The sequence below is a fragment of the Pelecanus crispus genome, chromosome 1, assembly GCF_030463565.1.
Source record: "Pelecanus crispus isolate bPelCri1 chromosome 1, bPelCri1.pri, whole genome shotgun sequence".
Lineage (NCBI taxonomy): Eukaryota > Metazoa > Chordata > Aves > Pelecaniformes > Pelecanidae > Pelecanus > Pelecanus crispus.
The window spans coordinates 55,774,520-55,801,966 of NC_134643.1; the positions used below are offsets into that span (position 1 = coordinate 55,774,520).

The following is a 27,447-nucleotide window of genomic DNA, read 5'->3' on the forward strand; positions in this document are numbered from 1 at the left end:
AGTTTGGTTGGGGCAGCCCCCCACAGTAACTCCCTCAACTAACACTCCCTGTGCTTGCCTCTGTGACGGCACGTTGGCACACCACACAACCTCCGGGCTGCAGAGCTGAAAACTTTGCACAGCTCTGACCATCTTTTGGCCTCTTCCCATGCTGGGGTGAACACAGGGCTGGCATTGGTTTTACTGCCTGGGTTCATTAGAAACTTTACAATCATCTGCACTACTTAAAATTGCCTGAAGTGTGCTTGCTGTAGGAATTCAGAGTGTTTTGCACCTGCTATAAATGTTACTGTCACTTTTCCTGGTTTTTCTTGCTTTTATTGTTTCTTCCTGTTAGCCTTCACTGCTTGATTGCTTTTTATTTTGTTGTTTGAACAAGCATTTCCTATTTATTGCAATATCTGTTCCTGTGTGAATCCTCTGTCATGGAGGGACTCAGCCAGGCACAGAAGGACAGAGGATGGTGCTCCTGGCCCTGTCTGTGTAGCCATGCAAAGGAGAAGGGTGGGACAAGAAGAACAGGTAAAAGTATTAGCTTAGCGCTAATAGGAGTGTAAAGATGCAGGCTATTTCTTCCCTCCAGACACCTGGAGGAAGGGACAGCTGAGAATAGCTCCTGTCCCAGCAGCTCATCAGGAGGCAATTGCACCTCTGATCTTACAGCAGAACTGCATGTGCAATCGCTCCATTGTGCAGCTCTGCCTGAGTTACCTGCTCTAGCTTGAGGACCTTCAATAACAGTGTTTAATGTGGGTCCTTTCGGTACCAAGGAGCAACCAGAGGTTCTTGTGCAGGCAGGCTGGAAAAGGCTGTAATTTCTGGCAGAAAGGTGGCAAGAAGCAAGGCAGTGGGGTGCAGGACCTCACCAGTTAACCCTGCCCTGCTGCAGCCCAACCCAAACCTCTTTCTCCATGTGTTTGCGTTAGCCCATCCTTTACTAAGTATTGGAAGCTGTACAAGAGGAATCACAGTACAAAAAGGGCAGCGCTTTTCAGTGTGTGCTGGTTCAGTGGCTAAAGTGGAAGAGAACTGAACAAACTGATTGCAAGCGAGGAGAGATGTTATGCATGGCCTGTCCCAGAAAGAAAGAAAGGAAAGGCAAAAGAGAAGATAGCTGCAACCTGGGTGCAGGGCTAGAGTGCATTATCTGGGACTTCTGGGCAAGGCAGCTGTCCCCACATATTGTGTTCCTGCTGCTGTTCAAGGACATAGAATCATAGAATCATTTAGGTTGGAAAAGACCTTTAAGATCATCAAGTCCAACCATTAACCTAACACTGCCAAGTCCACTGATATTGAAAATTAAGGCTTATGAAAACTCTCTAAGACTCATTTTGGAGCTTTAGAAAGCAGGCATTCTTTATTTACAGCGCCAGATGCACGGGGGATACTTCCACCTAAGGTGCATGCTGCACAACCAAAACCATACAATTTATGTAGGACAGAAATGTATATATTCATCATATTTCTTGGAAAAGGTGGTCTTATGATAATGAATCCCCAGAACTTATTTACATATTCTCTCCCCAGGTACACATGCTCAGTGATTTGGGTCGGTGGTCCTTGAGGGTCCCTAGTGGTCTTTGTAGAGGGGTCTTTCAGTGTCCTTTCCATGAACGCTGGATCCTTTTCCCATATACAGTCATGAGCTGGCTCACTAGGCAGCTTATCACAGCTTTGCTACAATATGTGTTAGTCCTAACTAGCTTCTCTGCACTTATCTTGGGTGATGATCCTCCTAGTTCTTCTGACCTTGGTTTCTGCCAGTTTCAGGCTGTGATTTAAAGAGCTTGCTCAAGGTTTGTTGATCTTACAGTACAGAGATACCATTTCAAAGAATCTCTGAGCAGGTCCACAGTTTCTCTCCACCAAGAGTTAAAGTCACAGGCCAAACTTTTGATGCAAAAGTATAGATCTTACATTCTGTATCACCACCACTAAATCACCCCTCTCCTTTTGTGTGGACTGACAGCAAGAAGTTACTGAAAGAGGTGACACTGAAAAGGTTTCCTTATGGTGTGTCCCACCATTTTTGAGCCAAGTGCAAAGTCTTCTGCACTGGCCCTGCTGGGTGGACCCTGGATATCATTACAATTTGTGTAGGTCAGGTGAATATTGCATACCCATAGAGCGACTCCAACACACTGGCATTTCAAAGGGCATGGGTCAGGCCAGAAATTGGACATCCAGCAGGGCACAGCAAATTTACCTCAGGCAGGGTCTTCACCTTACACAGGACAACAGGTGCCAGTGTGGGCAGAGAGGGCTTGCACAGGTTGAACACTGATAAGGGGCTGGTGGGTGCGTATTTTCATGCTTTTTGGCTTGTAACATTTTTTTAAACCACCACACTGCCAACCCAAAGCTCTCAGACTTCTAAGCTGAAGCCCAAGTATCTCATTTTTCAGCATCTGGCTTTTTCAAACTGCTCTGGGAAAAATAAATAAAATGAACAGCAACATTCACATAAATGAATGATTTATTTGCAACTTCAGTTTTATTTTCGCAGCTTTTTGATTGATATTAGTACACTTGACAGGTCCAATTTACATGCAAATCAGCTTACATTCACAATGTAAAGAAGGAAATCTTCATTTCTCATGCTTTGCAAATCATTACATACTCTGAACACTTTGCTTAGTCATATGGTCCTCAAAAGCATTGGTTTTCACCACAAATCACTTGTCTTTGCTATCTGTTAGCCTCACAGAGATCTCAGGGCTTGGGGAACAAGCCACTTTTGTGGGGATGCATGAAATTAAGAGTGGGCTATGCTGTACCAAAATGTACAAGCATTGTAAACTATGGGCTCTTGCGGTTTATGTGTGTGTGCCAGATGTTAGAAGATCACAGATGAGGACACCAGATTTTCCAGTTCCCGTGTCTGGCTGCTTTCTGCCGTACCTTTACTCACAGCTCTAATCGGTGCCAGAAGCGTTTTCTTAGAAAGAGCCGCTCTGCTGGACAGCTCTTGTCCCTGTGTATTACAGGCTTTGCTAACTGAGACTTGAAAAGGATCCAGGATCTCTCCTGTAAATATTTACATAGATACAGGATTGTCACCGCTCTTAAATCAAAAAGTGGAGGAGGGGAAATGGCATACAGAACAGAAGGGCTCTGCATTCAGAAAGACCTAGAAGGGAAGGAAAAAGAACTACTCTGACAGCTTCTCCAGAGTTAGCCAGCTGGGACTGCCCCCCAAGTGCCGTGTTCTCAGGAAGGTCCTGATCCAAAGCCTGATGACATCAATGCAAAAAATAAAAAAATCCCTCTGGTACCAAAAGGGTTTGGATCAGAACTACTCTCTTTCCAGGTCCTATCTGAAAAAAAATTCTCTTCACCAGCTAGACCACTTGGTGTCTCTCTTCTGCTCCTGCTTTATTGTTATTAAAAGAGTTTCAGGGCAGACGTGGACAGGAAAGGGTAAGTACATTATTCACAGGAACAGCGCCTGAAACAGGGGAAAGCAGCAGCAGATGCTGAGGAAACATGATGTGTTCTTTAGCCAGTCAGACTCTCTTTTGATGTATTTAGCCAATACTCCTTTATCTTCTTCTGTGACAAAGGAATCAGCCTTGAGAGTTCTCACACAAATCATGACTTGGAGTGGTAGTGTTAGATGGCCTGTGCACGGGTCTGGGAATCAGGAAGCTGGAGCCTTGTGGCTTTGGGGAAGCCACAAAACCATCCTTGCTTAACTTACCCATCATGGGAAAGGGAGAGTTCACTTGTTCACTTACCTCAGAAGGCTGTGGTGAAGATCGAGGACAACTTTGGAAAACGCCCTAGTGGTCTTTTGTACTGTAATTAAGGAAAACAAAATGTTGCAAAATAAAACAAAATCACAAAATACAATTTCTTCCAAGCAAAAACTTCCAAAGAATGAAGGTATATATTTATACCAAGAACAACTTAAAGGATTGGCACTTTCTGTGTAAACCACTTAGGACAACGACCATATTTTTGCATGAGCCTGTGCCCAGCACACAGTGGGGGCTGTGTAAATCTGGACTGTCCATGGTCACGGTTCGCTGCCACAGGGCCCCACCACCCTGCGGGTCTCTGCCCCTGTAAAACAACAGGGAAGAAACGACGGGTGACAGAACCAGTGAAGAGCTTTGGTTTCACGGTGGGAATCCCAAGTTTATGCCAGGCAGGCAGCCGCCTTTGAGGGAGAGCGGCACCTCGCCGGTGAAGGCCCCAGCGCCCTCCCAGCCGGCGGCCTGCGGACCCCTGGAAGGCCCTGCCCCGTGGGGAGAGGCCCTCAGGGCCCGGCGGCCTGCTCCCCTCCCACCCCCCGGCTGCCCACCGAGCGGCCCTCACCCTCCGCTCCCCGTGAGAGGGACCCCCGGGGCCACACCCGCCCCCCCTCCCTCTGCCCCGGCAGAATGAGGCCGCGGGGCGAGGAGCGGCGCGGCTGCGGGGACCCCGACTGGTTTGGGGGGGGGGATTGGAGGGGGGGAGACGACTCCCACGCCGCAGAACTACAATTCCCAGCAGGCCGCGGGAAGGCGCGGAGAGGGAGGGGTGGCGCGCATGGGCACTGCGCTTCTCCAGCATGGCTACGGTGCTGTCCCGGGCGCTGAAGCTGCCGGGTAAGGGGTCCGCACCTGCGGGAGGGAGGGAGCGCCGGGCCGGGCCTCGCCGCGGCAGCCACGGCCGGGTCTGCGGCCGGCGGCGGGGAGGCGCGGTTGCCGCTGCCTGGGGGCGGTGGGGTGCGTTGCCATAGCGATGTGGCGATATGGGGCTGGGGCGAAGGGGCAGGCCCGGCCGCCCTGGGGGCGCAGGCGGTGTAGGGGGGGCGGTGGCCTCTGCCCGGGTCCCGTGGAGGAGGGAGGGCTGCAGGGGACGGGGGCAGCGCCTCGGGGCTCCGGGGGCGTCGTGTGTGGCGGCGGGGGGCCTGGGCCTGGCCGCGGCCCTGTGCGGGAGGAGGCGGCGGGTCCCGCAGGCCGCGGAGAAGTGGGCACAGGGCTCAAGACAGCCGCCACCACAGCGGGAAAGAGTTAGTCCCTCTCTGATCCACTCCTGCCGGGTTTTACCCCCAGAAAACAGGCCAGGAGTTAGGTAAGTCCCACTGCAATTACCCAGGTAAATGTTTAAAGTCTGCCTACCACCTCTGTATACCTTCCAGCCAGAGATCTTTAGCGAGATGAAAGGATATTCAAGCATAAGGGACCATTGTGTTGGGGAACCTGATCTCGCAAAGATAAGGCAGTGAGCAGCAGTCCAACAACCATTCTTTTCAGCCGGGAGATTGAAAGGGAATGAAAATACATTGTGAAACCAGATTTTGAGAGAGTGCTAGTTGCTGTTGGGTGGTGCCAATGCACCTGGCTGTGCTAACCCAATGGGAAAGTGGCTCCTTGCCCCTCCTGGCCATGTCTTGCCTTCGGGACAGCCATGGGACAGAGCCAGGGCCCAGCTGTGCTCTGCTGGGGGAGGGCTCCTCCCAGCACCACGCACCACTGTGGTCCTGCAGTGCACCAGTCTGTGAAGCTGCACTCAGTGAGCAGGTCGTACTTTCCTCTTCCATCGGCCCATGAAGATCACAATAGTGTCTTCAGGGCCCTTCCCACCAGCTTTTAGTAACCCATACCAGGAGTCATTATTTTTCAGTTTAGGTAGTGCCTGTTAGATCTCGTTCAAAGAAGTTTTGTTTGCAAATCAATTTTAAATGGGAAGGAATACATTTTACATGAAGATTATTTAGAAAAAGTGCGAACTGGTGGGTATAAGTGCATGTATTGGGCTGTGACTACTGGGGAACTGTACAAAAACAAGTACAGATCTCTTCTCAGACCTCTGGAACCACCATGATCTATTTGATATCTGCTGTTGGGAGGCACTGATTTGGAAAAGAGCACAGGCCTTGGAACTGCAGTCAAGAAAACAGTTCTTGCATCAGTTCTTAGGTTAAATTGCATATAGCATACCTTGTTTGTGTGGTTAACTCTTGAAAAATGTGGCTTTCAGCAGCAATGAGAAAGCAGAAAGCCTGTTGCTATAGCTGGTTTTTTCCTGCTGCATCTCATTAAATTAATTACATCAGTATGTGGCAACTTATCTCCCCCCAAGGACTTAGAGATATGTCTGCAGTACCCAGTGACTGGTAACTGCCAGCTGGGTAAAAAAAAGAAAAATAAACAATGTGAAGCAAGTACAAAGGATACAGGAACCAGTATGTTATCATTGGAATAATGCACTGAAAATTGTACTCGTCTAAAGTCCAAGATCCACTCTTTTCACTCCAAAGTGAGTGCAAAGAGAAGCCTTTCCAATAAGTCAAAAGCAGAAAAAAAAGATTATAATTAATGTCTTTCAAGCTGTCAGCACTAGAAATGAGTATTTCATTATGAGTGGGACCTGATTCCAACATGGATCACCACACAGATGCCTCCTTTCCAAATGATGATCACATGATTCATCTTTTCTTCTTTGAGAGGACACATTCTTCTACTGCAATAGTTGTAAGAGCTGCCTGTGCAAAAAGTACTACCAGGCAAATGCACAGGGGATTTTCAAAGTCATAAAGTGCAGTTTAGAGTGCAGCTGGCCTTGAAAGTCGGTAAGTTGGGGGTATTTTCTCCCTCTTCTGTCTTTGAAAACCTCCCTGTTCAGTATTTGCTTTTTCTTCCAGTGATTGCAAAAAAAAAAAAAAAAAAAAAAAAATCCAGGGTGACATGACCAGTAACTTAGCCACAGACCATGAGCAACAGTTCCTCAGATTGATTGTAACCACAGGCCACTGACTGGGAACCTCTGTTTTATCACTGGTGCCACGGAAAAAATGGAATACAATTCAGAGCAGGTCAGAACAGAGGCAGTTTATTTACTATACCTGTAGGAGAGAACACAGAGCAGCAGGGAAACTGCCTTTGCTGATATGAACTCTGTCCCTGTAAAGTGGATGCAAGGTTTATGTACGCTTAGAGATGCTATGCAAAAGACAGATAAGATCTGAGTTAGACAGATCTGTTACATACACAAGACCACAGAACTGCTCAAAGTAGGTCTGGAGGCTGTTTTCTGTAGCACAGGGACTAATTTATCATGAAGGTTATGCAGTGATTATCATTTCAGGAGATAGGGTGAGAGTTTGACCAAGAGGCTGACTCGAGTCTTGGCATTTCTACTTCCACGATGGAAAACTGAAAAGTGCATGGGAGTGTTGGATTTTCTGACAGCTGATTGCTTGGAACAGGGGCAGTTTTAGCTTCCTCTTGATGGACAAACTGTCTTCCCCCAGCCTGAGCCTTGTTGTTGATCAAAAAAGAAAGAATTTGACTTCCAGAGCACTTCTCAATAAATTGTAATCCTCTAAATGATGTGAGACTGTCCTTGTTTTCACACATTCTTTAATGCTGTTTATGTGTCTCTGTTCATGCTTTTCTGTTGAAAAATCATTTGGGAGTGATTAGTGGAAGCCAGGTGTGGTATCCGTCCTTCCCACAGCAAGTGACCTACAACTTAGATGAAGAGTTATATTCCTTCTGCTCTCTCTCCAGCCAGGTGAATCATGAGTTACATATTTGAACAGCCTTGAGAGGCCGGGCTGAGCACGTCCTCACCAGCCCTCCAGACGTATTTCCGAAACACCTACAGATCGATTGTTAGGGCTCTCTGCAAACAGTGGGAGATGAGCATTTGAATCCTCTGAGATTAGAAATGCAACTGGGTTTCCCATGTGCTAGGTGAGTGCTCCAACAGCCATTGTTAAAGGGTAGTGTCTTTCCTTCTTTTGGCTTAAAAAAAAATCGGCAGGGCATGTTATGCCTGACCTTACTGAGTGGCTGTGCCTGTGAGAGTGCCAACTGACCTTTTGAGGAAAGATAGCGAGAAGGAATGCCAGTTTCTGGTTCCTGGTCAGGCTTAGACATGAAATAAGACTGAGCAGCACTCTGCTTTATAGCTCACCTATAACTCAATAGACCTTACCTGTGTAGATCACCAAAAGCTGTGAGTTGCTACTGTGTAGTAGCTGTTTCCTAGCCTCTGATCAGTGGTTCTCCGCAGGAAAGGTGTTCCTGTTACAGATTGTCTGTGGTTGACAACACTGTTGATGTTGCCAACATCTCAGTCTCTGCCAGTTCAAGGAGTGGGTGAGCCATAGTTTTGAGGTCCTTTCTGTCTCCTAGAGATCCAGAAAAAAACTGTACCAGATAAAGCTCATTCCTATCAAATGTTTTTAGTTGCCCCAAGGAGGAACAGCAGGTTTCAGTCTTCTGGGTTGACTGCCTGGAATTAAAATAATTAAACAAATCACAGTATACCCGAAGTGTAAGTATGCTGTTGAGTTGTTAACTCAAAGCACACCAGTTTCCAAAACTGGGAGCAGTCTGGTTAACGTAACTGTTGACTTTGACTTCCCAGGCTAAATACCATTTACTCTTGGGCCAGCAACATTTGCTTTTCATACCACTCTGACCTGGCTTGAACTGGCACATCTGGTTCTGTAGTGAGAAGATGCAAATACACTGCCAGCAAGTCCTCTCTGGAATTTCTTGTTTTTGCTGAGTACTTTTTCAGCTACTTGTCAGCACAACCTACTGTACAGACATCTGGGAAATTCACACTGTGCTGTCACTGCAGTCTGAGCAGAGAGCTGTGTGCCACCAAGGTCGCTGGCCTTCTGTGCTGCTCACAGGATGGAGCCAAGGTTATCAAGACTTCCTGAAAAGCCCACACTTTGAACACATATGTAGGGCAGGTCTATACGAAACAATGCAGCGTCTCATAGGGATACACCAGACCATCCCATGTAGTATCTTTTAGCTGGGTGCTCTGTCTCCGTAAGGAACAGCTTTTTGGAGTGTGCGTGTGCACCAGATTGTTTTGATGCGAGTCTTTTGTAGAAGTTCAAAAAGGAAGGGCCTGATTTAGTTATGTGATCTCGAGGGATATCTTTATTTCCCTCTGTTCAGTGTGGGTGGGTTGTCCTGGCTGCTCCACTTAGTGTGGGACATTTGGCCTTTAGTGGGATTGACAGTTTTTCTTAAATCCTAAAATTGACGCTGAATACCGTTTATAAGTGGTACAGGAAGGGGAAGTGATGGTCCTTTCATGGGACGAGAAATGAGAAAGAAATGAGATGCATGTGCTGCAAAATAGATTCTAGATGATGCAAAATAGGTGTGTTGAACTAACTAGATACTATGATAGTATGTCTGTAACTGTGAGTCTGCCTTTAACAGGAAAACCACAAATAAGGCATATTATCTTATATGAGAATAATAATCATGAAAACCCTTAAATTTCCGCTCTGTAAAGCCTTCCCATCATCTTAGTGTCTGAGAGTGGTTACAGCTTGCGTATTTTTGCTTATTATTTATGCCTTGCATGTGTCACTTCAAACATCTTTGGGCACAAGTTAGCTCCTGTCTCGGGTCAGCTTCAGGCAAAGGGAAATGAAGCAGATATTTGGGCTAGCAAACTCCCACCTTGGAACAGGGCAGAGAGAGAGAAATAGACTGAGACCCTGCAGTCATTGGAGCAGTGGCCATGGCTCCATGCCCAGCCTGGTGGTGCAGGGCAGCTCCCTGAGACGTGATCCTCCACTCGTAGCTCAGGGCAGTGAGTCTGCATGATCTTGCCTGCCCCCATAAACAGATGGCCCTGGCCTTACGCCAGTATGTGCAACAGGGCTCTGCACCTGCCCTCGTCACACTCCCTGCGGCTGTCTAGGGCTTGGGGGAGAAAGTTGTCCATGTGCCAGGCATCTGTGGGGGTGACACCTAAAGCTAAGCTACTTTCTTGTACCAACACCTGAAGGCATCAGCACTAAGTTACCTATCTTGACAAGGCCAAGCACAAGCTGTCAGCTCTGATGGGAGCAGGAACAGAGCAGGAGCACTGTGGTTTCCTACTGCAGGGGCTGGAGTGCTCCCTCTCGCAGTGCTGAGCCATGCAGAGAAGGTAGTGTCTTAGAGGAGCAGCCCAAAAGGGCAAAATCACTTCGTCCTCATCTTCAGGGATTCAATACCCATTTTTACCAGTATGGCAGAGAAACCGTGTGCAGTGCTCTATCCCTTCTATCCCTCATGAAGCAGGACAGCAGATCTGGCACACTAGAAGGCAGCAGTGCTGCTTGGACCAGGCAGGAGGAGGAGTGGAAAAATGAGTGGCAGAGGGAGGCCCCCTTGGAGAACACAGACTACAAGTGAAAAGAGGCTGTGTTGGGATTAGAGGCTGGCAAATGCTAAAGGAGTTCAGAGTCTGAAGTCAAGAGAGTGCTGCAGTTTAGGTACTCAGAGCATTAAGCGTGACTTCGTGTCAGTGTGTCTCATTATCAAACAGGAAAGTATTAGAATTAAATCAGCCATGAATTCCATGTATATATACACATACATACGTGTGTGTGTATATATATATAGATATTATATATATGTGCCTTTATCTTGGGGAAATAAACTGTCAGCATCTTTTCTCCTGCAGCTGCTACTCTGAAACATGGACAGACCCTGTCTTTCACACGTCTCACTTGGATCCATGCAAAATCCAGACTGCACTGTCGTCCCTTCTGTATCACTCTCCACTGCAGCCTTTTCTCCACTGAGATCCTGCAAAAGTGAGGAACTCGTGCTTTATTGTCTCTCTCCATCTCTTTCCTCAGGAAAGAAGAGCCCGGACCTTGGGGAATACGATCCCCTCACTCAGGCTGACAGTGATGAAAGTGAAGATGACCTGGTACTCAACATCCAGAAGAACGGGGGGGTCAAGAACGGGAAGAGCCCCCCTGAGGAGGTGCAGGACCCTGACTCTGATGTGGAGGTTGGGATGACAAAGCAGCACACATCAGAGAGCGCGCCCGAGGGTTATCCTGCAGAGACGGCTGGGAGTTTGGAGCAGAAGGCTGCTCCCTCCCTCATGCCATACCTGCGCACAGCGATCTTTTTGCTCACTGTGGTGATCTCGATGATTCTTGTGTTGGTGTGCGCATTTCTAATTCCCTGTCCCCCTAGAGACTTGCATAACACCTGGAACCGCAACCTAGGTCAGGGAGCAGGTGAGAAAGCCCCAGGAACAACATCTGGCGTGGGGGAGGTGGCAGCTCCCAGGCTGGGCATCGGTGGGAGAGACCTATCTGGGAGAGCCAGGTGGTAGCAGAGGCCCTTCCTTGCCACTGCACATGTTCTGAGATAGCAGCAGGCGGCTGCATCCTGCTCACTCTTCAAGCTAAGGCCTGTGAAGTCTGGCATCAGTAGGTAACAGTGCCACAAAATCTTGTTTCTGTCAACACCAAAAAACATTTCGACTCTTCTCCCAACCTGCCTTTTTGTCCAGATGGTGCACTCTGTTCCAGATGGAGATGGCCCAGCCCACTTTAAAACATAGCACTGTCCTCTCTACATCTGGGGTTTCACCACCTCCACGCTGAAGTGTCTGGGTGTGTTCAGGAGGAGAGGGATAGAAGTCTTTGTGTCTTCTAACTGGCTTAACTAACCTTATTTCTTTTGTCGTCTTGTCATGCTTGAATCCGTAAATCAACATTCGGGATCTTTGGTTATCCTATACAGGCCACTGGTAACATTTCTAAAGTATCTCCTGTTCTGACTTCTGCAGTAAAGTAACAGTGGTTTGTGAAATAATTTCTGCCAGGTCTAGATATGTCTCTCCCTCCTTGCTTTCTGCCCCTGGCTTCCAAATCTAAGCCTTTCATAAGATACGTGGCTACCACATCACCTCAGAAAGTGAAGGGGGAAGCAGAAATCCTTTTCTGTTAGCTCCTCCATTTTTCCCTTTCCTTTCTCTAACCCAGATGCTACTTTTCTGCCTTTCCATGCAATGAAAGATCTTGCCGTGGTGTGAGCTGCCTGGTATTGGTTGTTCTCTAGCAGACTCTGTGAGGCTTGGGTGTCTCTTTTCTGGGCCAGCCCTCCTCTCCCAGTGTAGAGAGTGGGCTGGGTGGCCTTTTTGACAACAGTGCAGTGATTCTCTGTGACTGTTGCAGGTGGTGTGTTATCCCCGTTGGAGCTGTGTGATGTGAACGGTGATGGGCTCCCTGACATCCTCGTTGTCTTCACTGCCTTGATGAATGCTAGCGTCATGGGTAAGCACTGCAGCTCCTTTCCACTCTTCTTTCTGTACGTGTCAGTACGGACCTTTGTATGTTTGTCTTATGCACGGGAAGAGTTCTGGCCACTGCAAATCCACTGCATTGCTCTTTTCAGAGTTCTTTAAAATGGCTGGTGTACTGTGCCTGTGCTTTGTCATGCTGTTCATAATTTTCTTAGCAAGTCTGTGCTCCCATACCTGTTGGGTCAACGTCATCTATTTCCCCTTATCTCATCTTGGGGCAAGTCTTTGTCCTGTATTTGTGCACACTTGGTTTGGGGGCAGAGACAAAGTGGTCAGAAAGTACTGCTCTACAAATAGCAGTTGGAAATAATTTGGGGGTTTACCCCCTTTTTATCTCAGAGCCCTTCACAAAAGAGCTCAGTCAAACTACCTCCATTTTACAGGCACAGAAGTGGAAGCACAGAGAAGGGAAGTGGCTTGACAAAGGTCACAAATGAGATTCAGTGGTAGAGTCTCAACTCTTTTCTGATCTGTGGTCCAGTGTCCTGTTCATTACCAAGGGTAGTTGGCGACAGGAACAGTGATGGCAGAGCTGACTGTTGGAGCACTCTGGTTCTTCTGAACTAGCCAGTTGCTCGCCAACAGAGACCATTCTGGATTTTTTTTAGAGCAGCTGTAGGTTGGTGTTGCAGGAAACACCCTCACCTTGCTGCCTTTTTCTTCAGGTCACTCCATATACTTGCCAGGCTCCAAATCATTGTTAATTCACAGATAATAGACTGGCTGATGGTGGGGAAGCTACTGTGCCTGGCTGTTTAGCAGGTATCGCCCTGCTTCCTCCTCCTGGCTGCTTTTGCTTTCTCTGTTAACCCTCACACCCCTCAGGTAACATAGCAGCAGCTTGCTGATACTGGCCAATGTTATACAGGGGCTGCCAAGTGCGGTGGCATCCTATTGCACTGGGCTTCTGGAGGTTCCCAGCTGCCCACTGTACTGCATCTGCCCAGCCTGGCACCACCTGAGATTACGTGAATCTTTCAGTCTCAGACACATATTCAGGGTGCAAGCACACATTACACAGTCTGAAGAGAACTGTTGTGGGAGCAATATGCCTTGGCTCTTCAAAGAGTATGGTAATAAAAATATAGTTAGAGGATAGGGAAAATGCTGCTTCTCCATGGCCCAAGCAAGGCCCTTGGTATTTTACAGCAAGTCCTATAGAAAGAAACCTATGAGCAGAGAGAAAACTGTAGAGTCAGTTTAAAAAGAAAGTGAGAGAGGGAGATACTGTTGTCATAAAGGCTGCATTCAGTTTCCAGAGGTTGTCCTCGTGTTCTGTATTTTGCTGTTGCATTGTGTTTATATTTCATCACAGACATATGTACAGTTCTCAGCATGCTCTGAAGTGAACTAGTCATACCTAGCTGCATCCTGGGCTATAGCTGTGCTGGAAGACAAAAAGCAGACACTAAAGCAGGTGTAAGCGCATCACAATCCTAAAGCCACATAGCCGGACATTGGCCCTCCTGTAGCTTGTGCCCAGAACATTCACACAGCGTCAAGTAGATTTAAGCTTGGGATAGGTACCTGATGGAGTAAGCTGTGATGTTGTTAGCTGTTTCTCCAGCTTATACACACAACAGCTGTGAGCTGCATTCAGGAGTTAGTTGTTCTTGCTCCCTGCCAACCCCTTAACATAAGCCAGATGATTTTCAGTTTGAGAAGAGAGAGTTTGATTTAGAGAGTGGGCTCAGACTTGGTTTTAGCCAGTATTGTGGTTTAACCCAGTAGGCAGCTGAACACCACACAGCCATTCGCTCACTTCCCCCATCCCCAGTGGGATGGGGGAGAGAATCAGAAAAAAAAAAGTAAAATTCATGGGTTGAGATAAAGACAGTTTAATAGGACAGAAAAGGAAGGGATAATAATAATGATAATAATGATAAAAGAATATGCAAAACAAGGGATGCACAATGCAATTGCTCACCACCCGTTGACCGATGTCCGGGCAGTTGCTAAGCAGTGGCCAGGCACCCCTGGCCAACCACCCCCCCAAGTTTGCTTGCTCAGCGTGACGTCATATGGTATGGAATATCCCTTTGGCCAGTTTGGGTCAGCTGTCCTGGCTGTGTCCCCTCCCAGCTTCTTGCGTACCTCCAGCCTCCTCACTGGCAGGGCAGTATGAGAAGCTGAAAAGTCCTTGACTCTGTGTAAGCACTGTTCAGCAAGAACTAAAACATCAATGTGTTATCAACATTATTCTCATCCTAAATCCAAAACACAGCATTATACCAGCTACTAGGAAGAAAATTAACTATCCCAGTCAAAACCAGGACAGCCAGTGGCCCAGATACACCCTTTTTGTAGTCAGGTCACGTGTTGTTTTGCTAGTAAGACAGGAGTCAACTGGGACTGTTATTTTGAAATGTAGGGGAGTTCCTCTTAAATTGCGATATGAGCATATCAGGTGGAGATTAGAGTAACCACAATTACATCTGAGGGCACGCTGAGCTAAAAACTGCTCACATTTCGAATCACAGCCAACAATCAATTGAAACAGCATAGAGCACTTTTAACAATTATTTTGTGCTAACTGGTGAATTAGGAAAAGAGCCCTGAGTTACACCAATTGGTTGCATTCAGTCTGTTTTTCACAATAATAAAACTCATTTGGAAAAGAAAGGAGAAAGCTCTCAGATTGCCAATCACCTGCTGCTGCTCCAGAATTACAAACAACCCAGGACTGTCACATGAGGTGTCATCTGTCTTGGGAGTCACTTAAGGTTTCCCCTTGGTGCTAGCCATTGTTTTGAGGGAGAGTGGATCAGAACGATCAGTCTGGTTTGACAGCAGTACATTTCACACCAGGAAGTCAGCACAACTGAGCAGGTTGTCCCCAGGATCTTGGTTCCTCTGTGCCCAGCTGACCACATTTCTTGCTGTGAGCTCAGGTCCAACTTCCATGATTGTCTGTGCTGTTGGCTGACAGCCCAACTTGTCTTGAGATCACTGCTAGGCTCTGCTGGCAGAGAGACTCAGCCATGGAATGGGATTTGACCTTTGCTTTCACACAGTGCAGATGTGGCTGGCTTGAGCCACTCAGCTCTAGGAGCTAGAGCTGGAACTCCAGTGTAAAGACCAAAGGCAGCATGGACATAGCCTCTGATGCCAAGGGATTTCACTCTCTCTTTCCTGCCTCTTCCAGGTGTCTCTAGGCCCTCCGTAACTGTGGTGGCCCTTTCTGGTATGAATGGCAGCACCTTGTGGTCCATCCAGCTTCCAGAGGAGACTCGGAGTGTGCAATGCAAAGGGCTGTCACTGGGGGCACCTGCAGAGCCCGTCTGCCTTATTACAGGAACATCAAAATTCCTCAGCCTTCTCAGTGCCTCCACAGGTAGAGTCAACTACCAGCATATTAGAAATATGCTACTGCTTTTTTGTTTTCTTTAAAGGACTAATAAGCACGAATGATTCAGTGCTGGCACTTTATGGTGGCTGTTATCTAGCGACACACAAGAAGGAGTCAAAACACTAATGAATTTCTAGTTACACAGGATAAGAGAATCCAGACCATTGCTGCTCTGTGGCAGCATCTTCATCCTACCATCTCAGAACATTTCAAAGTGTTAAGCTTATCCTGTAGCATCCCCATGGCATAAAGGATATGTAAGGTCTGTTCTCATCAACATTGAGCTGTTAGTACAACTCGGCACCTACCTAACAGCACTGAAAAGCTGAACAGCGTTCTTGGAGAAGTTATATAAGGACATGTGCTACAGCCAGGAAATCTTCCAGAGAAATTAGGCCCGTAGAAGAATTGATCAGATGTGAATGAATATTGCATTTTTAATCACTTGATCATGTGCAGCTCCATTCTCTGATTGTTGTTTGTTCTACCACATTAATTCACTGGCAGAAATATTCATAAGTAGGTGTAGGGATGTTTTTGGAATCAGAACAGAGAATGGAGGCGTGCAAGAAACCTTGGGTTTAAGTGGCAGACCTAGTCAATGAGCAGCAGCCCCTACCTTTCAAATGCTTTTAGGGACAAGATTACTTGCACAATGTTTGCATGGTCAGGACCATAGACTGTTTCGTTTACCAGCAGTAGTAGTGTTATTAATGTGCACAAGTTTGGTTTCCTTTGTCATGCAGGGGCAAACCCTATCCTACACAGCAGCAACAGCATTTTTAAACTCTGATTGAAAAAGCAGAACTGTTGGCAAAAGGTAAAAAAAGTAAAAGCATTGAATTTCATTTTGCCTTTTTTTGGTGTTTATTTGCCTATTTGCAAGTCAGGTTTTACTGAGTTTCCAGCTGGGTCCATGCTGGACTGCTGAACCATTTGACATCATGTCTGCTAACATGCTTTCACCCTGAGGTGGAGTGAGCATGCCGTGCTGGAGTGGCTATTTGCTGCTGGGAATTTTACTGAGATGCAGATTTGCACTTTGAATATCAGAACTGCCCATCTGTTCCCTTTCCTGGCATCTACCTACAGGCTTTACTGCTGGCCGAGGAAAACAACTGCTGTCCTGCAGAGCAGCACTCTCATTTATGTTCTCCTTCGAAGAGTGAACCTCAAATATTCTCTGCTATTTCAGGAATTGTTTTGAGCTCGGGTCTTTCTAGAGAGATGCTAAGAAGGAAGCACAGCAGGACTTGAGGCATGACTCAAAGACAATCGGAAGAAATGCTGGGGGACGAACTTTGCTTCCCACTGCAGCTTGCCCCAGTTTGTAGGCTTTTCTTTCCTCTTCTCAGAGAATGGCAGAAACAACCTCTCTTGGTCCCTCCTTCAAGAAGGTTTTGTGGAACCCTCTGGGGATGTCTGCTGGTTCCCCAAGTGCTGCAGGTGTCTCTCATCCTGTTCTTCCCGCAGGCAAGATCATCTGGACACTGAACACCATCCACCTTTCAAGTGGGATCCTGGCTGCACCGGCTGCAACTCTTCCGGATGTAGATGGAGATGGGATTAGGGACATCGTTGTTCTGGCTCTCAAAGAGACACAGGTACAGCATATTTGTGCTCAGGGTTTGAAAGGACCTTGACTATCTAGAGGAAGAACAGGGAGCCTAATGTAGAAAGGCTGTAACAGCAGCTGCAAGAGCCCCTAATTTTCATTCCCTTAGATTTCCCTGAAAAACACCCTTTTTCTTTCAATAGGTCAGAGCAGTGAGATCAAGCAATAATGACACTACCTGCATTTCTTGTCAGCTGGGAATGAACAGAAGGGTCATTATTTACCCCTGGCTGAGACTTGAGAATTATGTGTTTCTGTTCAGTGAAGGCTTTGTTTGAAGTGAGTGTTTAGCAGCAGCGTAGGGAGCCATGTTGAGATAGATCTCTGGAGAAAGGAGCATTCAGCTTACCCAAAAAAAAGAAATACTTGTGTGATTAATTCAGATGCAGATTTCCTCTATGCTCATCCCTCCCCACAATTCTAGCATTAATGTTGTTAGAGGAGTTCAGGTTTTTGAAGTCCCTTCCATCTTTGATGCATTTGCAGTCAAGAGAAAAGCATGAATGTAAGACACCCAGGAGGCCAGACTGAGCAAAGAAAAAGAGACCACTAGTTAGACCTTGCTGTGGGGGGAAAGAGCAATGGAGCTTCATGCTGTGGCGACCAGGAAGATTCTGAGAGCACAAGTACATGAAAGCAGTGCTAAAAATCTTTACACCTGTCTCTTTGCAGCCTGATGTGTTTTTCATCTTGGTGTCAGGAAAGACTGGGACAGCTTTGGGTGGGCCTGTGAAGTACAGCACCAATGGAGAAGGAAAAGTGATCGGCCCCCAAGTCCACATCACCAGCCGGGGTGCCATCTACATCCTGTTTGGTTTTGGTAAGATGCACCTTGCCTCTCCAGCACTTCACCTTACTGAGAAAACACTCATTTTACCTAAAATGGCCCAGAGCGTCCCTGGGATATTTCTACCATGCCTTCTGCTGTAAAAGCTAGGAGTAGAGGGCATGGGAACAAGTCTCACTGCCATGGTGTGGAAGAGTGCAGGAGCACCAATACCTGCTAGCCTGGAATACACTGGAGTTTCCCAAAGGCACATCACGCCAGGGAATTTCCAGCTCTGGGCATTTCTTTGCCTTCTGCACAACTGCAGTGGTCCCAAGGACCCTCTGCTACTAGGGAGTTAACTTTTGCAGGCAGGACTCTTCATCTTTACTCTTCCTGGCAGGTAATGTTCAAGCAGTTGCCCTGAGGGATATCTTTACCCAAGCCAGAAACCGTGACAGCTTTCCTGCAATGCTGCAGCAGGAGGAGCCGGAGTGGGAAAAGCGCAGATCTGTCAACCTGTCAGAGCTCATTGACATTTACAGGTAGGAGATGGATGGACTTGTCCTCTTGCTTCTGCTGGGAGAGGAATGAGAGGGTAGGCACCTCTTAGTACTCCTAGAGATGGTCCCTTCTACTTCAATACTGTCCTTTTCGTTGTCCAGTTGATAACAGTACTCTGGGGAACCCCTTGTTTCCGCCCTGTCCTGTGGTTGTCCTAGCAAAAGAAGTGCAGAATATGATAAAAGAGAGTCCTTTGCTTCTCCTGCTTCTTGTTCCTTTCTTCCACCCCCTGTGCATACCTGGAGGAAAAAAAAAAAAAGGTGTTCCCAGCTAATGGAGTCCCTTTGGGAAGCTCAGTCTGTGTACAGCATTGTGGGCCTGGATTTCTCAACTCCTTCTTCTTTACTGCCAAACTGTGGTCAAGGTCAGCCTGGATAGGAATAAAGGGAGGGAACAAATGTGAACCCCAAACTCAATGCTTTTTATAGTAACTCAAGATGTTCAGGAGACCCCACACCTGAATTTAGCCCACTTAACTGAGGAATCCCGAAAGGAAGCTAAGCTCCATCACTGGGGAAAAGATGGGTTTCTCCAAGAATAGCTCAAATCTTAAGTAGGATGAATTGCCATGTGGACAGGCAGCTAGTGCTGAGATGTGCAGGTACAAGCTGTGGAATCTCCTCTGCTTTCCATTTGTCCCAGTGGGGGTGTTGACTTCCTGCAGACAATGAAGACACCTGACACAAACTGCAGCAACCTGCTCATCACAACCAAAGAGGGCTTGATCCTACTGCGGGGACAGGATCTGGAGCCCCGCTGGACCCTGGAACTGCAGAACATCAGCAGGTTACATACTGGGAACGTTTTTGTGTCCTATTTCTTCCTGTATCATTTCCTGCCTTTCACTTGTAAGCACATGTGCTCCTTAGAAAGCAATTGAGAAGAATTCTCCAAGTCGGCAGAGAAATCTAAGAACTGGAGGTGTGCAGCTGCACCACTGAGCAAGTGAGGAGTGCAGGGGGAGCAAGGAAAAGAAGGCTGGAAACCTGAGCTGTGTGTTTGTGAGTGATCACAAATAAGGGGCTTGATTCAGGTACCCAACACTGATGTCATGGGAATGTTGTGGCATTGGAATTCCGGGGATTACTGGTGTGTGATTCAGCCCATCTGCTGTCCAGGGCTGCCACTTGCTAGCTCAGTGGAGAGAAGCAGTTGCGTTAGTGATGTTAAGTATTTAGAGAAGGTGTCTGAGTATGGCCTGCGGATCTTAATGTTCCTTGAAAGTTGAAAATGAGCACTCTGATGGCAGTCAGCATACCATCTATACTAAATGTAAACCTTATAATACTGCTCATCCTCTAATTTCACACATGGAAATTAAGTAATTTGTCAGATCTTATGGGTTGATAATAACCAGCAATTTCAGCTTGCCCAGTATTAAATATTTGCAAAGGGTAGTTGGGCACAGTTGAGGGAAATTATGTGGGAAACAAATTGCTTGCTCTGGTATCTAGAGGAAAGAAAGCAGCTCTCAGCTCAGTGTTGCCTGACTGTCAAGAGCATCTATAGGAGGAAGGCATTGGAACTTCATTAAGCAAAAAAAAATCGGTGTTCAAGTAGGTTTGATATTCAAATAATGTCCACATTCTTGAGGGCTGATGGGTGACATAAGCAATGGCTTTAGGAATGGCTTACAGCTAGTTGATCGTGCTACTGAAAGTGTTTTGGGCCCAGAGTCTGTACACTTCTGGATGTGTCTGGGGTCTAGTTTTAAGGGTAAGTGTGTACTGACTAAGCAAAGACAGTTCACAGATGCTGTAAAATCAGTTATACACAAGAAATTTCTAAATGGATCCACTAATGAATGGAAAAATTTCTATGGGTTCAAATCAAGAAGGGTTGAAAACTGCTTTACCTGTTCCATTCACAGAATCACAGTATGGTTGAGGTTGGAAGGCACCTCTAGAGATTGCCTAGTCCAGCCTACCTGCTCAAGCAGACTCGGCTAGAGGAAGTTGCTCAGGACTGTGTGCTGTCAGGTTTTCAGTATCTCCAGGGATGGAGACTCTACAACCTCTCTGGGCTACTAGTATTACAGGTTGCTGCACGCCAGCCCTGTTTTTTCTGGTTCCATGACCTCCCAAGGGACAGAGTACAGCACGTGTACAGGAACTGTCAGATAGTCATTGAAAAATATTGAATACAATTCTTGTTCGAGGCAACTGTGCTAAAGTCCTGGACTGCCTGTTTTCTCAGAATTAAGAGAGACGAAATCTGGTAGACAGATACATTGTGGACAAGCATTTATTTAAGAGAGTATTTTTATTTTAGGACTTAGAGCTAAGTTCTGCTTAAGCAACACAGGGTGGGGGACAAATTCAGCTCAGGGATGTCACCACAGAGTCAAACAGACCGAAACCCAGTTCCTCATCAGACAAAGCTTACAGAGCCAGCTGAGAGCTCCCCTTTTCCTAGGTAAACCTGCCCCAAGCACACCACTCCAGCCAGGCAGACTGAGTCCAGCTGCTTGGGAACAGTCTCTGAGAAAAAACAGCCTGGCTGCTGCAGATGTGCTACATTTCCAGGTAGCTTTTGACAAGATCCCTGGAAAACTATAAAGGAAAATCAGTAGTCATAAAACAAGGACGAAGTTCAGAGACCATGAAATTGAGTAAGCAGTTGAAAATTGTGTTGTAAATGGATGTTTCAGATGAGAGAGGATTAATAGCAGGTTGCTGTGGGGATTACTGTTGGGGAGGAATAATTACTAGCCTTCTGGTTCATTTGAGAAAGTGCCCAGGGGATTTTTCAGTTGATTGGTAACATCTAAAATGTATACGTCTCTCTGCATTCGGTTTGTGGGATCTGCCGCTGACTGTAACCCATAAGGGACAAGAGAAGAGGCACCTTAGGAGAGGTTTTAAGTTTGTGCCCATAGGATAGAGCTACTTACCACTTCCTTTTGCTACTGGAGAGCTTTCAAGCTATTAGGAGTGTCCCATGATACTGCCTCAAAAGCATTGGTTCTGTTTGCCAAAGGTGTCTGTAAAGCGAATGACATTGTTTGATGTAAGTATAAATAGTTAAGCCACTGCCGTACTGTGGCATTGCTGTTTAGGAGCCATTCTGGTATGCACATTTTAAAGGGGAAGCTGGGAAAAACTGGAGAAAAGGGCTGGAAAAAATGCTTTAGCATGGAAGATTTAAGTCAGTGGGTTTATATGATCAAAGCGAAGCGGGAGAGGTGAGTTCATAAGCATGTGTAAGTAATAGGAGCTAACAGGCATTTTAATCTTGTCATAGCAAGAACAAGTACCTTGGAGCGAAAGCCGTTCATGTTCAAGAAAATTAAAATGCAGGCATGTTTCTTTGGGTGAGATTAATCATTAGAACTGACTGTCACAAGAGGTGATGAATTCATCTCATCTTTTATTTCTGTAGCTAGCCTCATGGCTGGTAGATCTAGTCAAAAGTCAGCCTACTGATACTTGGTTAATTGGGTGAAATACAGCAATCTGTCATAAACAAGAGGAGGAGGACATATTCTGATGATCCTGCCTTGCCATAAAATCTCTGATTCTGTGCATTTTGAAGAGTCGTCTGTGCTTATTCAGAACCTTGTGTCTAGCTGTGGTGAATTTAAGGAAGACTGAGATAAGACTGAGAAAGCCAAAGGCAAGCAAGATGGTTAGAAAACAGTTATAATGAGACATATTCAAGTAATAGTGTTATGTCACCTAGAAGGGAGAGGATGAGAGGGAACTTCATTTAAACTGCTGAAGGTTATAAAAAGGCTTGTAAAACTGCCAGAAGTAAGAAAACAAAGAATCATGGGCTGACATTAATGGTAAGTATATTAAGAGCCATTTCACACAGCTAAGGCAGCCTGGTAAATACACTTTCAGCAGGAGGTCAAATCTGCCAATGCATTTTGAAAGGTCTGGGTAATTTTTTATGACTGTAGCAAAACTGTACAGGTTCTCTTGTTAAGGAAGGAATAATACTGAGTCATGTCACAGGTTGATTAACAGATGTCTACACAGCACAGCAAGGGATGCCCCCTACACAGATGACTCAAGAATGGTTAACAAGCGCCATGGGCTGCTTGATCATTTTTCACTTTTCTGATCCACCAACAAATGGTTCCTGACAGTCAGAACAGTTCTGAGTGGATGAAAGATCTTAGTTAGCATGGCAAATCCTGCCTTTTTAAGAGGCAGAATGGAGGATAAAAGCAACTGTGCTGCCTCCAGCTGAAATCCCTGTTTTTCTTCCATGGGGCTGAGTGTTTCTTTTTCCAAATCTGCAGCCAACCTGTACCAGGTTATTTCGGTGCTGACCAAACTCTGGACTTCATGCTGCAAGCACAGACCGGAGATGGGAACAAAAAGGTAAAACAAGTGAAGGCAAGGAGGGCAGTGGCAGCACAGGAGTGAGGGAGGTTGGGTGGAAGGGGACAATCATTCCCTGCTGCTCCCTCTTTCCATTTCTGTGGCTGACACTCATCACTGTGTGGCCACAGGCGTGAACGGGAACAGCCCAGGCCATGCCACTGCAAGGGGGCTCTCTGCACACCCACACCTGGACACCCGTTAATGCTAGATCTCTCCCCTGCCTTAAGGTGGTGGTGATAGATGGCAAATCTGGCCTCCCTGTTTGGAACCAGGAACTCCCATGGCAGAAGCAACAACTCGATGCACTGTCAGTCATGACTTTGGACAAGAAGTCTGTTTTTCTCTTCTGGGCTGATGAGGCACAGCCTGTGTTACAAAGTTTGGTGAGCAAGCATCCTTTCTTCACTTTGAGGTTTCTCTGTGAGGCACATGCAATCTCTGTCTTCTATTCCTAATGTAAATGAACTTTAAACCTGCCATATAAGAAGGCTGTCAGGGACATCTTTTCCTCTTGCTTTGACACTCTGACTCCTCTGAGCCTGAACACAGGAGTTTTTGTGTGCAAATTCTTCACCAGAAAGCTTTATCAACAGAAAGTTTGCATCCACAAAAGCAAAACTTTCTGTGTGAATTTCATTTTTTTTCTGCAACACTGAGATATTTTTACTGCAGATTTGTTACCAGCCCCAGAGCGCTGCTTCTCTGCATGCAGGCGCACAAATCAGCATGGAGACTCAAACTTGCAGACTGTAGCTTTGCCCATCAAGCTGGCTTTGAGAGAGCCAGACCTCAACCTTACCAAACAGAAGTTGTGGAGCAAATTCTGTTTTAGAAAAAAAAACTTTGCAGGATTTAATTTCTGTAAAACCATAGAGTTTTTGATTCTCTGATCCATGTAAAGACAGTGCAGCATCAGAAAACTTCTTTATTTCTTCGTCAAAGCTAGACTCCTCTTTGCTAGCCAGCTGTAATGTTTTCGTCTGTCCTTTGTTCCAACAGCAACCTGGTCCCAGACCTGAGCGCCCAGGGCTGCACCACCTCTATCTCCTCCATCCTGTTTTTCCTACAGTCCTTTTGGACCTCACCAATGCAACAGACAAAGTCATTGCTTCAGCAGGTGAGTACAAATGGGGGAGAAACTACCTAGGCTAAAAGAAATATGGAGGGAGCGGTAGCTGTGAGAAACAATGGGGTGTAGTTCTGCCTTTAAAGGTAGCACCTGAGGTCCACTACACATAGGCCAGCAATGGGAAATAAGATTTATCTTCCTCCTGAAGGAAGGTCCTGTCCAACCCCTACTTTGCAAATAAAAGACCCACCAAGTTTCTTGCATATGTTTAACCAAGGAAAGGTCCGCATTTGATTTCATGCATGTTTTACACCAGAGAAGTTCCCTGGCTTTCTATGGAGCTATTTATGATTTAAGGCAGTGCATGAAGAATCACTATGAAACTTTTCTCTGTCACCTCAGATACACTTCTGCCTTTGTTGGCCATCTTCTCGGCTCTCTGGGATAGCAGCTGTGCTGCTTCTTCCTCTTTCTTTTTGAAAGGGGGAATCCAAAATATTTAAACATGTGTTTTCAGGGAAAAGTAGATCTGGATTTAACATCTATACAAGATTGTACAGTCCCTGCTGGATTTCGTTGCTCTTTCTAAAGCAGTTCAACCAACAGCCAGCCTGTTGAGCATGGCAGGATGTGGGATAAAAGATCAGTTCATCCAGCTCTGAGTCCAGTAGGCCAGGAAGCATAGAAAAGCTGCTACATAGTGATACATCTAATTGGATTTCTATCAAAAACACAGCTTAGTCAAGAGCAAATAGAATATCATTTTTAGAGGGGTTTGTTAGAAACTGGGATATCTGAGGTCTGTACAGGTCATTCTGCAGTGACTGGAGTGAACTGACTTGCCCGTGCTTTACCAGTTTCCCCTTCTATAGAGGTAAAACAGTATCTGCTAACAGGTGTGTGAAGGAAAGCTCTCTGGAAGTGAACTGCATTATTGAAATATGTGCATCTCCTATGTCAAGCTCAAAAACATCACCTGGAACCAAACCCTTCCATTTCTGATCTAAATTTCAGTTTATTTCCGTGGAAAATTTTTAACTGAAAATCATTTTCCCTGATTGACTAAGGTACATGCAATTGTAAAGTCAGACTGAATATACCCTCAGTCCAGTTGGTGTTTTGACTGAGTAAAGACTGTAAGATTTCTTTTGGAAGAAACATAATAATTTCCTTGTCACTGATATTTTCTCTCCTTTTTCTGATGGACCAGTTGGAATTAACGATCTCCAGAAGGATGCATTTCACATCACTGTGACAACAACTGCAACCTCTGAAAAACAGCCAGGATTTCTCTCAGTCAGCAAGCTGGGCCTGAAGTGGGCCATGATGAGTCAAGGTCGAATGGTTTGGCTAAAGGACACGACCACTCCCAGAATCAGCCGTGGAGAAGTGAGGCGATTTCTTGCCCGGCTGAAATTTGTTGACTTTCCTCAGAAGGTGAGATTGTGCAGGAATCCCTAATGAAATCCAGGCCTTTGAAAAATCTGATCTCTTCCCTACAGACATAGTTAGGTGCTCTTCAAGAGACTGATGGGATGCAAAGAGACTGTTTGCAAGATGATTGGCTGCCCCTTTGGGCATAAGCTGGGCAGATTGTGAGGCCCAGCTGTACTTTGGTGTTTGGACAAGGAGAGGGATCTTAGAAAGAACCAGGGATGATGATCAAACAGGACTGACAGACTTACAGAGGGAACAGAGAGGTGGGACGGAGATCACTTGTTTTGACATGGGCAAACAAGGGTCCTCCATATAGTGGTGCCCAGGTTCAGTTGCTGATCTGTGAATTACCACTTTTCTCTACCAGACTAGGTGATAGTAGGTTTTGGCTTTCATTTTTGTTTGCCTTTCTTTCTCCAGCTCTAGCCTGATGGTTCCTCAGATTTTGGTGGGACCTGTGGCCTGTACGGGGAATATGGGAAGCTGCTCTCTGGATCTTCAGGAAAACTGCTGTGTAGAGGGAATGGGGGCTAAAAGCGCTTCCCCTTTCTTCAGTTCTCTGGGGAATGCTGCTGGAGGCAGGTTTGTCCTAGGCAGACCTGTCCTGTACCAGAGGAACCTTGTTCAGCGTCTCCCCCTCCATATGCCATTCTTGCATGCTTCCTTCCAGGTAACACGGGAATGTGAATTTAGAATTTATATACACATATATATATATAAAGGTAAGTTTTTATATATATATATGTATCAATTTATACAATATATGTATATTTTTTGTATGTTTAATTTATGAACAAGATTTAGGACACTCCTTTTTATGTCCAAACAGTATTCCCAGGCAGTCAAACAAGCTCTAGGCCTAGAGCGGGCCATGATGACTCAAGGCAGATGGTATGGGTAAAGGACACCACCTGCTTTAATCTTTATATTTTTGGAGATAAGACTCTGTCTGGCTCCTGCAGGGCTAGTCTTGTCCACAACCGTTCCTGTGCTCTCAGCCCTCTTCTCCATTCTGTCACCAAACTCACAAACAGGCTAGCTCTGGCTGAATTACCCAATCTAGAAAAAGGTGGTCCCCACAGCATTTGCCAGTTCTTGCACTTGTATTTTTCTTTTCCCAATCCCAAGTTCAAGATGGGTTCATGTGGGTGATATAGAAGCAAAAGATTCACATCTTATTTCTATCTTCTCTTCATCGATCCCTAAGCTTTTTATGAACCCAAAGTGTCATTGTAACATCACACCGCAGTCCAGTAGGCTGAGTCCCCCTTTGCAATGCACCACAGCCCTTTTGGGATAGATTCCCAGTAGATCCACACTGGCACTGTAATGATCACACTAGATCCAGTCACAGCAAAGCTGATTCTCACACCATGCTTCAGGGTTTAGAGGCTCAGACAGAGGCAGAACTGGAAAGCTTTTCTCTGCACTTTACCCCTACTCTGAGCTGAACTTTGCCGTTCCCTTGCCAGCCCAGTCCTGGGTGTAGTTCCAGGAGGAAAGGACTACCCCCAGGGCACATTTGCTCTCAGTATGTTTAGTGCTTTGAACTATGCCTCTGAGTGTGCCATCAGTCTCCTGTGTTGTAGTTGTAGAGCATCTACATGAGATTGCTTGTAATAGAAATGACAGTATATAAACCAGCCACTTTGGTGCCACAGCAGCTTCTCACAGTGCAGGGCAACAACATAGGAACTGTTTCCCCAGTATGCCTTTCTAGGTCTGACCTTTGACATTGGGCAAAGCCGGGCTAAGATGAGGATTGCAAAGGACTCTTCTGTCCTCCTGCTGGCACGTGCCCTTCCAGCCTCCATGCACTTCCCTGTGAGTGGTGAGGTGATGGCAGGACTTTGACCCTCCCTCCAGATGGGCATATCTACCATGGTTTGCTCTTCTGGGCTCTTGCCACCTCTCCTTGCTATGTCACCTTCTCTCTTCTCCTTCCCTGCATCTCCATATCAAGCTTCCAGGATAGCCCTTCAGGATTAGCTGCAAGCCCCAAGGCTGGTTCTTGGGCCCTGCTCTCTTAATGTCAGAGCCTGTGAACAGTTTGTATATGTTTAATGGTATTTTTGTGTAAATAGCTTTGTATATATTAGCACAACTGTAGCAATGGCTCTAGGCCTGGCATTTTCCTCCAGACAGGTTAGTGTTTATAATATATAGTCAGTTAATACAGCTGCATAACAGGGACTGAAAGTGTGAGGACCAGTAACATAGGAGGATTAAACAGGAGTG

General features: G+C 46.3%; 1 protein-coding gene across 3 annotated transcripts; it reads left to right on the forward strand.

Annotated features, from left to right (window-relative positions):
* The first annotated feature begins 4,558 nt into the window (after nucleotides 1-4,558).
* Nucleotides 4,559-25,935, forward strand: FAM234B (family with sequence similarity 234 member B). 3 transcript variants are annotated; one of them, XM_075724340.1, is made up of 13 exons: nucleotides 4,559-4,595; nucleotides 10,610-11,002; nucleotides 11,948-12,046; nucleotides 15,221-15,409; nucleotides 16,898-17,028; nucleotides 17,712-17,859; nucleotides 18,209-18,350; nucleotides 19,012-19,155; nucleotides 22,619-22,700; nucleotides 22,931-23,086; nucleotides 23,703-23,820; nucleotides 24,983-25,209; nucleotides 25,630-25,935. In XM_075724340.1, the coding sequence occupies exons 1-13, from the start codon at nucleotides 4,559-4,561 to the stop codon at nucleotides 25,633-25,635; spliced, it is 1,872 nt and encodes a 623-aa protein (XP_075580455.1). In that variant the 3' UTR covers nucleotides 25,636-25,935. The 3 variants fall into 3 exon arrangements, with proteins under 3 accessions (XP_075580455.1, XP_075580447.1, XP_075580438.1); XM_075724332.1 differs by lacking the exon at nucleotides 25,630-25,935 and having other exon boundaries at nucleotides 22,931-23,115; nucleotides 23,717-23,820; nucleotides 24,983-25,281; XM_075724323.1 differs by lacking the exon at nucleotides 25,630-25,935 and having other exon boundaries at nucleotides 24,983-25,281.
* The last annotated feature ends 1,512 nt before the right edge of the window (nucleotides 25,936-27,447 follow it).